Source organism: Anser brachyrhynchus (genome assembly GCF_964034855.1).
Source record: "Anser brachyrhynchus genome assembly, chromosome: 2".
Taxonomy (NCBI): Eukaryota; Metazoa; Chordata; class Aves; order Anseriformes; family Anatidae; genus Anser; species Anser brachyrhynchus.
This window is the reverse complement of record NC_137695.1, coordinates 67,591,222-67,603,403: the sequence shown is the minus strand read 5'-3', so window position 1 is coordinate 67,603,403 and position 12,182 is coordinate 67,591,222. Positions and strand designations below refer to the sequence as shown.

At 44.1% G+C, this 12,182-nt stretch overlaps 1 protein-coding gene across 6 annotated transcripts in view; it reads right to left on the bottom strand.

Moving 5' to 3' along the window:
- DCLK3 (doublecortin like kinase 3) overlaps nucleotides 1-11,749 on the bottom strand; it is a 30,238-nt gene extending 18,489 nt beyond the window's left edge. For 5 of the 6 annotated variants that reach the window (XM_080578822.1, XM_080578823.1, XM_080578827.1 and 2 more), the window contains exon 1: nucleotides 8,657-11,749. In XM_080578822.1, coding sequence (XP_080434948.1) covers nucleotides 8,657-8,942 — 286 coding nt within the window. In that variant the 5' untranslated portion in view covers nucleotides 8,943-11,749. Of the gene's footprint in view, nucleotides 1-8,446; nucleotides 8,615-8,656 lie in introns of those variants that run through there. The other variant, XM_080578824.1, reaches the window with a different exon arrangement.
- Nucleotides 11,750-12,182: the final 433 nt, after the last annotated feature.

Here is a 12,182-nt window from a genome sequence, read left to right as displayed (position 1 = left end):
AGAGTGCCTGAGCCTGTTGCTCTCCTCTGAGAGCAGCAGAGACACTGTGTGTGTGAGTTATGAGCAGGTGGACAACCTAGTCAGCCTGGTGGCAGAGCTCAAGGAGGAAGTGGAGAGGTTGAGGGCCATTAGGGAGTGCCTTGTTGAACTTCATACAGCTGAACTTCATACAGTTGAGTTATCAATGATCTGGATGAGGGGATCGAGTGCACCCTCAGTAAGTTTGCAGAGGACACCAAGTTAGGTGCGTGTGTCGATCTGCTTGAGGGGAGGAAGGATCTGCAGGAGGATCTGGATAGGCTGGACCAATGGGCTGAGGCCAACTGTATGAGGTTTAACAAGGCCAAGTGCCGGGTCCTGCACCTGGGGCACAACAACCCCAAGCAGTGCTACAGGCTGGGAGATGAGTGGCTGGAAAGCTGCCTGGCAGAGAAGGACCTGGGAGTATTGGTTGATAGTCAGCTGAATATAACCCATCAGCGTACTCAGGTGGCCAAGAAGGCCAACAGCATCCTGGCTTGTATAAGAAACAGTGTGGCCAGCAGGGCTAGGGAAGTGATTGTCCCCCTGTATTTGGCTCTGGTGAGGCTGCACCTTGAGTACTGTGTTCAGTTTTTGGGCCCCTCACTACAAGAGGGACATGGAGGTACTCAAGCGCTTGAGTCCAGAGAAGGGCAGCGAAGCTGGTGAGGGGTCTGGAGAACAAGTCTTATGAGGAGCAGCTGAGGGAGCTGGGATTGTTCAGTCTGGAGAAGAGGAGGCTCAGGGGCGACCTCATCACACTCTACAGGTACCTTAAAGGAGGCTGTAGCGAGGTAGGGGTTGGTCTATTCTCCCACATGCCTGGTGACAGAACGAGGGGGAATGGGCTGAAGTTGTGCCAGGGGAGGTTTAGGTTGGATATTAGGAAGAACTTTACTGAAAGGGTTGTGGTTGTTAGGCATTGGAATGGGCTGCTCAGGGAAGTGGTTGAGTCACCATCCCTGGAGGTCTTTAAAATATGTTTAGACATAGAGTTCAGTGATATGGTTTAGTGGAGGACTTGTTAGTGTTAGGTCAGAGGTTGGACCAGGTGATCTTGGAGGTCTCTTCCAACCCAGATGATTCTGTAACTCAAACAACAGCGGACAGCAGCAGAGGAAGAAGGAAAGAAATACCTCTGAACACCACATTTTCAGATACTCTGCAAGCCAGTTCAATGGAAAGTCAGTGTCTGGCTGCTTTCAAAAATCCCACCAGCTATCAGGTTGAGACTGTTTTGTTAATAAGAAAAAGCAGGAGATGAACAGTTGGTCAAAAGCTTGGGACTGAGTAAATGTGGCTGAGACATCTCAGAAGGAGACAGACAGTAAGGGAAGCACAGAAGACTGGAAATGGCTTGTCATGTAGGAGACTGGAAGAAGGCATGGAGTGCAGGGATTTAGCTACCAAAGGAGACTAGGGCTATAGACAAATATTTACAGAGACAGATACACAGGACTAAGGAGAAGGGGAGTCACTCAGGCCTCCCACGTGCTGTGGAAGATGAATTACTCCCAGAAAAGAGACATGGTTAGGAATTATAAAACATGGGATGAGGAGCCCTGACAAAGGGATTAAAAGTGGAAGCTGATTGAGGAAACGCATACAAAAGACAAAATGCAGTAAGAGCTGAAGCTTGCAGAGAGAGAACAAGAAAGCTGGGAACAGGAGAGGGAACTGGAGGGGGCACTGCTCCTCTGGTATCACCATACAGAAGCCAGCCTGGGTGTAGCAGGGCCAGAGTCTGAAGCTGGAAAAGGAAACCTGGTGTAGATTTGGACTGGAAAGATAAAAGAGGACCAAGAAGTCACAAGAAGGGATGGGGAAAGGCTGCAGGGAACATGGCAAATAGGGCCACAGTTAGATACCCGCTGACTGCAATTTCTATAAACTATGCTGACCCAGAGGAAGCAGATGGAGACTGTAATTGGGAAGCAGTAAAACCTGAGGGTGAGAATATGAGCAGGCTGGGAAGTCAGGTTGGATGCTGAACTTTGGCAAAGGGACAAGACTGGGAGCCGTAGAACTGTCCTCACGTCCCTCCTCTGTGATTCTTCATAAAGGATATCTACCTCCTTCTGTTGTCACTTTATACTTTACTCTTTTACAGATGAACCGGAATCAGGACTGCATGGTCAAAAAGTGTTGTCTACAGAAACTTTACCACTGTAATTAGAGTATAGTAAAAGAATACAGGAAGAATAGTTTCTTTGACTACAGGAATACAGCTCTGGAGAACTGGATTGTATCTCAAGCAATCCCATAAAGTTTCAGAGCAATCAAATTAATCTAAATTTTTCAGAGAGGATTACGTTCTGGTACCCCAAAACAACATCCTGAGACCCAGTCTGCAAAAGTGCTCAGTGCTCTCACTTGCAAGAGAATTTGCTGGAAGCTGTACTCCACACACAAAGCAATACATAACACAACACATGCGTAACACTAAGCCATCTAAACATCTTGGGCCTGCGCATCTCAAGTGGCATTCTTGCCCACATTAAAGAATTGAGTATTTTGTGTCTTGACTCCAGCTGAACAAAACACAGTTAATGCCCTCTGTTTAGAGGTTTCACAAAGACACTAGCCCATGTTTGCTACTGCAGCAATAACCATGACAGAAGAGCTCACAAGTACTAACAGCAGGGTCCAAAAAGCACGCAGTGAAAGGCAGGAACAGCCAGGGTAAACAGCGATGCTCATTAGGCAAGCTTTGTCCATCCCATGCACTGATGGAGCCAGAGACCCTGGGGGAAAAAAGCAGCATCTGATAATTTTATTATTGTTTATATCATAATGCACAGGAACAGGGGTGGGGGTAGCACTGCTCATCAACAGTCATAGAGGCTTGACTTTGTAATCTGAATAATGTTGGATTGTAAGTACCCAGCCTGGTAGAAGTGCATTGGGCAATGATATATGTTCAAAATAGATTTGATGGTAAAACAGTTGTAAAACACACTGTGCAATTAAGTATTACTGTAAATCATACTGTATCATAAACATGGTTTCCAAAACTAAATAAAGTAAGCATAATCTAAGTACATTCAGATAACCAATGTGTATTTTACCAGATGACATCAGAAAATCAAGAAATCATGGTATTTCCATGAACTTCTGTCTGCACTAGTACAAAAGTAAAACAAAAACACGTTCAATCTTACAAACACCACTTATCAGCTGGACTCTTTCAAGAACAGTTTTAATACTCAGTCAAAAAAAGGGAATTAGTTTAATTTCTCTAACATTACTTCTGCTACCCTAAAGGGCATCTCCAGTCATACTCATGTCAGCACATTCATGTTCAGTTTGCACTAATGTAACAGATCAATTGCTGACCTAGTCTAACCTAATTTGCAGAAAACTAAGGTCCCCGGCAGCTCAGGCAGTATTCTAAGTTCACTGAAGTAAAACTAATTAGGCTTATCTACAAAAAGGACAAACCACAATAATATCTGTCTCAAAAATACAGATTTAGCCCTAAAAGGTCCTACAAAATTAATATGATGGGACTTCAAGTTCATTATATTTCATAATTTCACATCAAGCTTGCTTAAGTTCACATGCAGTATTATTTTTCCTGTAACTGTCAGCCCTGCAAACTCAGCTACATGTCAAGTTGGGCTCCTTCTTTCCCACACATCACCAACAGAACTAAACTTCTCCTGGGCAAATTATGTCTGGTCCCATTAAGTGATAGCCAAAGTGTCAGCCATGAGGAAAGAAAACATCCTCAGTACTAATCCTAGAGTACAGAAGTTCAATACACACACACCTTTGTACCTACTCCCTGGTCTCATAAGCCCCAAGCAGGCAAGAAAACTTTTGCACCTGACATATAACCAATCTTCTACATATACACAGACAGCACATAAGAAAAATAAGCTTTTGATTTTAAGAATAAAATACTCTGTCATGTGTGGGAATAAAAATGTTGTTTTTGCAGAGTTACATTGTTTAAAGGTAAGGAATGGGGTATTGAGACATGCTTGCAGTGATAAGAAAACTTAGCAGGCGACCTTGTAAAATGCAGACAACCAGACTCCTTAGAACAATTAGGTGAAAATCACGGTGTCAAGTCAAGTCAGATAAGTGAAGAAACATTACCACTTCAAACAGTAAAAAAGTCAAAAGAAATTTGAATTTTAACAGGCCAGCAACTAAAGGCCATGCATGGTCTGTGAAGCATCAGATAGATTGTGAACCTGGATTACCCACTCAGTGGGGAAACGGGAGGGTCCTGTCATCAAAAAGTATATAAACTGTGTTTTGGAACCAGTAGGTGCGCTTCTGCTTGTAGGGCGCCCGCCATTGCAACCATGAATAAATTACTACTTCACTGAGATCCTCCCCTGAGCCTAAGTTATTGGCTACGGAGTGTTTCTCACACATGCAAACCAGAATCTAGAGACCTCCAAATCTTTCAGTCCCATAAATGCCCATTCCCATTCTTTCACGCATTTACTCTAGTCCCTTCTCCCTGCTCAGTTCTCTCAATGTCACTTCACTGGCAGTTTTGGGACACAGACCCCTGACTTTATGGGAGATCACAGAGGGCAAAGAGTATCAGAGAAGCTAAAAAGCAGGCAGACGTAGCGAGAGCGCTCCTCAGATGGGAAGGTCTGTCTGGAGGGAGGGCCTGGATGAAAAACCCTGCGGCTGGCTGGACTCTAGCCAAGGGAGGAAGACTGTGGGATGCCCACATTGGATCCCTCACTACAATCTCTGGATTTTTCCACTCTGAGGACAGATGCTGCCTCTGTGTCACCAACAGCCCAGTGTGGGTGCCAACCTGCAGTGAAACACATGTAGGAGGCTCAGCATGCAGGAACATGTGACCGTATTTACTGTATTTGAGAATCGTGAGGGATAAATGACATTTAACAGCCAGTCTTCCTTCTTTCTCCTCAAAGAAGATGAACTCAGAGTTTTGCTTTCCTCTTTCTCTCATCTTCCCTGCTCAGTCCCTAAATGCTCTGAGCCTCTTTGCGGTCTGCCCTGGTCCCCTCCCATCTGGCTCCCCCCAGAGACCGAGACTGCTGCAGGGCAGCCTGGTTTGCTCCGATGCTTTTACACTCCCTTTCCCCATCGGTCACAGTGGATAGGCAAAAATTACCTTCCTAGCCACTCACCTACTCCCCCTGCAGGCCCACAGCAACTCCACCATGCAGTTTAAGATCTAAATCAAGCCGTTTGTAACTAAAAAAAATATATTTACTGAAAACACAGATGGCTATTGCCATGTGTTAGTGTTAAACTGAGCTGAATCACCCCCAGAGCAGCAGATGAAGGTAAAGATTGCATGTAGCCTGGTAATGAGTCACAAGTGCCATCATTTTTTTTTTTTTTAAATAGCAGAACCCCACTTTCATTACCTTTTCTTTCTGACATTTTAAGGGTAGCAAATTAAGAAGTGACCATAAAGAAATCCCTTTAAAGAAGTATACAGATGCATAATCTGTAAAGACTAAGTGCACTACACGTGAAATAAATCAGTGCATTTGGAGGTGTGAGACTCAGTTTAAGTTATAACCCTGCACAAAACCAAAAAAAAAGAACGTTATGAAACTGCTCATTTCTTTCAAAGATGACAAGCTGTGTGTTTTATTAGTAACAGCCATGCCTGCTTTCTTAAGTTTGACAGGTTTAGGGCCTGCCCCAATAACCAGGGACATGAGGTCTGCAGTCCAGGACCTTCCATCAGGAATATTCCAGGAGAGGACAGAACTGACAGAAGGAAACAAGAACATCTTACACGACTGCAAGATTTGCCAGGATCCATCTGGCAAAGCCCTCTGTGTGTTTCTCAAAGTACAGACAGTTTTGCTTTCATGTTGATGCTCTTGACCCCCTAAACTGCCATGTATTTCAAATTATTTATTCATGTTTCATCAAAAGCAAGCTTTCACTTCTTCTTAATCCTGTTAGCCAGCATTGTCTCAGCCAAAGGAGCAGCAATGTTTCTTTAGTGTGGGATTTTACTTCCATTGCTTCCTAAATCTCAACTTGATGACTAATCAGTTGCAACTGAGCAAATCCAGTGAAAATAAGAGAGCTTGCAGAGGTGTCGCTGAGGGTTTAATTAGGCTTCCAGATTCTTTATTACCAATAATCTCATTGCATAACTAAAGGAAAGACCCAGCCAGAGCCTGATTCTCTATCTGGTTTGCAAAAGGGACCATTACCACAAAATTTTGCTTGGAAATCTAGCATATTTAAGAGAGGTTAATTCCCATATAAATGTAGAATTCCCACCCCATTACTACAGAACAACATTTTCAGAAGAGAGCCATATACTTAAAGTTAATGCTGCAAAACAAATTGTTTCACAATGCTTCTAAAAAAAAAAAAAAAGGGTTTCTCAGACAAAACTCTAAGCCAGTGTTAATTATACTTAAAAGCATGATGACAAGCACAAAAATGAGGATTTTCACACCACCAGACAATATCCAGTACTTCTATTAAGTACCTTATTTGAGGTGACAAGAAAAATGAAAAAAAGTATACGTGCAGGCTAGCAATACTGATTGAGCAGGAGATGGTGTTTTCAGAATGACTACTGGGAGCTTCCTCTAAGAATACATGACATAGGCAATAGTTTTGCGTTCTTACAATAACTAGACTGAGTAAACTACACTAGTAACAGAGGGAAGTTGGTGAGTTAGCCTTTCACTTGCAGTGAATGCAAATTACTGTGAGGCAAGATGAACAAATTGCAAATATTACTAAAACCTCAAATCTACTTGAGAATCATTCAAGGCAGTAGCTTTAGTGCTCCTTTTTCAGTATTTCCAGTTACTGGGTGGATACTTTCAAAAAGGACAGAACATGTACCCTAAAAACTAGAAAAGCCTGGAAAACAGTATACTTTTAAGAAGCAAAGTTAACAGAAATGTCATATTCACCCCTTTCAACTACTACGTTTCCAGCTCTGATCCAAGTTACACTGAAGCTAATTAAAAGATTCACATTACCTTCAGAGAGAGCAGTATCAGAGCTAAGTGAGACTGCTGGAGTCACCGTAATGTTCTGACACTAATTGCATGTACAAGAAAATCTATAAAACATTGACTTCAAATGCTTTTAAGCATTTAGGAATCATCAAGTCAAAGCAAAAGGGCAAAAACAGCAACATACACCGACTCAATTAGCCCTAGAACTGTTGGAAAAGAAGGAAGGACAATCAGCTTTCCCTGATTTCTACAGAACTATACATGTTTCTGTAGAAACAGAAACTAAGCTAAGTGATCTTAGAAATGGGAAGTAAATCCCACACAACTTCCCATAGACACCACAAGCTGAGAGCCCCACAGATGCCAAAAACGTGAAGCTCTGCAGAACGCTACTACAAAAACCAGCAGTGCAGACATATACAAAGTATATAGTGATGCTGCTAAAGAATACATTTAAAACCCAGCTTAACATGTCCAAGGTAATTAACTTCAGTTTACAGGAAAAAAAACAAAAAGCAATACAACAGAGAAGAGGTAACTTCTGCACAGCTCAAATTCAGAGTCTTGAACAGCTGCCAGTAACTTGAATTAAAACTAAGTTATCTTTGCTGACAGTTTAAGCCCAAGTAACCAATTCAGGTTAATGAACCACAGATGGAGATTTACCAGAAGCTAACTCTCAGATGAGATGTCTTAGCATCCTACAACAAACATTCATGGAAAGACTCATGCCATTTCAGGAGATTCACACCTGTTACACCTCAAGAAAGAAACTCTGCAGAATCAGTTCTATCCAAAGAGCCACAGGACGGCTTCCTTAGCTAGAAAACGCAGCCACCTCTTGAGAAGACCATGACAGAGTTGCCATAATAACTGCACTTGAATTCTACATAGTAGCTGTAATGGTTTTGTAAGCACTGTTGGGTTTGCTGACTGTTTTGTGACCCTCTGCTGGTTCTCAACATTTCAAAGTCAAAACCACACTTAGACTGGATAAAAAACATGCCAAGAGAAGAAAGGGGAGGCTAAAGAAAAAGTCGAGGAGGAGATGGGAAGAAAAACTCACATGCAGACACGCACATATTTTTATGTCTATATAAAGCTCATAGAAAAAGCATGCAAGATGAACTATCAGATTTGGTAATAAACTCCGATTATCCTCTCACACAAAAACGTTACAGTAAAAATGCTCAGAGGAAGGAGCCAGAGTTTTGTTACACTGCAGCGAGGTCTTATTTTTCTTTTTAAGTAAACTTTTCATTACACACTGCAGCAAAAGTTTTAGTTTATGGGGTTGTTTCCAAGATCGGTGTCTCGCAACCTGTAAATTGTTCCTTTAGCTCCAACCAGCAGCCCGCCCAGCCTTACTACCATCGCCTACTGAACGTCCCCGGAGGAAGGCAGAAAATAATACTGCAGAGCACAAAGTTACGGGGCACTTTTCCTATAAATACCTGCTCTGTTGTTAAACCTACCTGACCAAGTGCAGTAGCCGGGGACACAGGGACACAGCCGGCGCCGTACCACGACGCCGCTCGGCTGCCGCCTGTAACAGCAACCACCCGAGCACCTCAGCCTTTCTTCAGCCTCCCCCTTCACCCGCACCCCCCGGACGACCACCAGGGCCCCCAAGAGACCCCCGCCCTTACACCCCACCGTCCGGGGGCGAGGGAGAGCCCACTCACCCGCGCAGCGGCCGTAGGGGCAGCAGAAGCCCGCCGCGGGGTGCAGCGGGGGCGGCGTGGCGGCTGGCATGGTGCCGAGTCCGGTCTCAGCTCGCTCGGGGCCGGGGTCCTTCTCCCGGCTGCCAGGAGCAGTGGAAGGGCGAGGATGACAGCGGAGGGGAGCTGGCGCCACGTTACGGGCACGCCAAGCGGTCACACCTCCCCAGCAGCGGCCCCCCCCTCCACAGGCAGCCCCACGCGGGGGCTCCTCCCCGCCGCCATCTTCTCGCACCGCCCACGTCCTCATCTCCTTCTGTTTACCGTCCCTCCGTCCTGCGTACCTGCAACCCCCGGAGCCGCCCTCCTCACGCCTCTCCTCGTCCTCCCGGAGCTTCCAGCCTGTCCCCCCGCTGCCCTCCTCTCAGCTGCAGATGGTGCAGTCGTACCACGATGTCGTCCCGTGTGGCCTACCTTACTCGTTGCCAAACACCTGTCTGCCATGGGAGATAAGTCCGTTGGGGATGCCAGGGTGTCCTGCCTGGCTTCACGGTTGTTAGTGCAAGGGTGGTGGGTTGCGTCTGCTTTTGTTATAGCCCCTCAAATGCCACGTAGCCTTAGTTAGTCATTGGAGTAAGAAGATCAGCGCTAAACCATGTAAATCAAGCATATATTGAATGCCTGAACAACTGATTACCTAACATCAAGTAAGAGAAGCAAAGTATTCAGTAAAGTCATGGAGAGACACTTTATCCGTGATTTAGAAGCAAATTTATCATCGTTGCAGGTTGCTGGTGTGAGAAACACTCTGTAGCCAATAACTTAGGCTCAGGCAAGGATCTCAGTGAAGTAGTAATTTATTCGCGATCGCAATGGCAGGCATCCCACAAGCAGGAGCGCAACTACTAGTCACACAGCAGGGTTTATATACTTTATTTCTTGATGACCGGGACCCTCCCCTGTTTCCCCACTGACTGGGTAATCCAGGTTCACAACCTATCCGATGCTTCGCAGACAATGCATGGCCTTCAGTTGCCGGCTTGTTAAATTTCAAATTTCTTTTGACTTTTTTACTGTTTGAAGTGGTAATGTTTCTTCACTTATCTGACTTGACTTGACACCGTGATTTTCACCTAATTGTTCTAAGGAGTCTGGTTGTCTGCATTTTACAAGGTCGCCTGCTAAGTTTTCTTATCACTGCAAGCATGTCTCAGTACCCCATTCCTTACCTTTAAACAATGTAACTCTGCAAAAACAACATTTTTATTCCCACAATTCCCCCCTTTTCTTCTTTATAAAATACTGATTTTTGCAAAACTTTTCTCTAAGGTGTAATTTGGTAGATATCTTCCTCTTCTTCACTTCCTTTGCTTTCCATCTCCTCTAATATCATCATCTTATCTGAGTAAGGTGGTGGCTCCATGGTCATTTGTTTCAATAGTGCAGTTTCAGTTAACCACTGTACTAGTCCTTTTACACAGGGGATAGTGCAACAACCAATGGCTGTCAAAACTCCTGCTACTACGATCAAGGATGTAAATATGGACATTACCATCCCTTTCCATTTACCAAACCAAGATTCCAAACATCTTGTGATGGAAGTGTTTGTTCCTAAGTTTTCTGCCAATTCACTGGCAAGGGTGGTAAGCCGTTGCAATGCTCTAGTTACTGTGCCATCCGGGGTAGTATTGTTGGGTATAAAAGTGGAACAGTGCTTGCTCAGTATCACACACATACACCTCCTTTCTCCGCAAGCATCATATCTAATGCTATTCTGTTTTCCCAAGCCATTTTGCTGGTGGCATCTAGTTGTTCAGCGATTCCTCTTATTGCATCCCTTGTATAATTTATGAATCTCTGCTGACTATAATAAATATAAGTAATCCAATCCACATTCTTATTGATTGCTACCCACCAGAACAGTGACTCAAACCCTGCAGCAGTTTGATTCCTGGCTTACTGTTCATCAGGAACTCCTCTAGGAAGCCCAGTAGAATGTATGTACACTCTATTATCAAATGATACTCCTAAGCTTCTTTTACTTCTTCTGGGTATTTGTGATGTTTCTCTTTCAAATGCCAGGGAGAAGGGTATAGCTAATTGAACAAGTGCACAAGTGCCTCCCCAGTTAGCTGGTAGGGTGGACCGTAAGATCTTCCCTCCACAGTACCACCAGAGATCTGCCCTGGGGATCTCAAGTCTTGAGTAGTTTCCCATCAAGTCCTTGGTAGCATTCAAGGTCCTTGTGCACAAGGCAAATTCTCCCAGATGTCGGGTAGCACTCACACCCTGCCGTGAGAGGCAAGCTGTATGGTTACCTATAGCTGTAGAGAATGCAGGGGGAGCCCTGATATTGCTATCATGCAAGGAAAGGAACAGCAAAGAGAGAGACTTACAAGCCTCATTTCCCCAGGCAGTCTTTTCTTGGTACAATGCAATCATGCATCGCATCCCCTGGGAATCCTTGGTCCACCCCAATGGGAAAGGCATTATCTAGACAATCGGTCGTCCCGAGGCACAAGCATAGCAACTGATATGGTTGAGACTCTGGACAGTATATTTGACCCATTCTATCCAGGCATTCACATCCCCATACCCTGTTTCAATCTCAAGTGTTTGAACTGCCGCATTTCAAAAAGGGCCTCCTGTTTTCTCTCCTGTTTTCTCCTTGAGTTTCTCCCTTTCTCTGATGGCAATAGAGGATCGTTTCCATACAGCTATTCTCAATCTGGCTGTTGGGTCTCTCCAAGTTATTTGTTCTCTCTGCTCGATTGTCGTTGGGCATTTAAACCTCCACAAGCTAACACCTCACAAGTATCAAACATGACAGAGTGTGGTACATAATCCTCTGTCACATTCACCCATATTTTTATGGGGTATCCCGTCTTACTATTATCTGGTCATGCCTTTTCCAAGTTGATTTTTCCCTGTCATTATTTTTAACCCTTAGGTTTCCAAATAATTATCAATACAAAGAATAAGATCTATGTACACTACTACTAGAACAAAACCCCCTTGGGAGTACTTCGATTCGCTATAGGCCAGTCCTTTCTCTCAATTGCAAGTCACACTCATTAGTTACCTGTGAAAAGGAAAGGGTAGTTTACAATTGTAAGCTTTTATCCTGAATCCAGGTTCACAATCTATCTGATACTTCACAGACAATGCATGGCCTTTAGTTGCCGGCCTGTTAAAATTCAAATGTCTTTTGACTTTTTTACTGTTTGAAGTGGTAATGTTTCTTCACTTATCTGACTTAACACCGTGATTTTCACCTAATTGTTCTAAGGAGTCTGGTTGTCTGCATTTTACAAGGTCGCCTGCTAAGTTTTCTTATCACTGCAAGCATATCTCAATACTCCATTCCTTACCTTTAAACAATGTAACTCTGCAAAAACAACATTTTTATTCCCACAGAAGGACACCAGGGAATCTGGTAAACTCATAGGTGTGCGGTACCCCTTGCACAGTAAAGTGCTTGGCAGTACACCCCCATTTTCCAAAAATCGGAATGTTAGTGTGTGGTTCCCTGCAGGAGAGAAATTTCTGT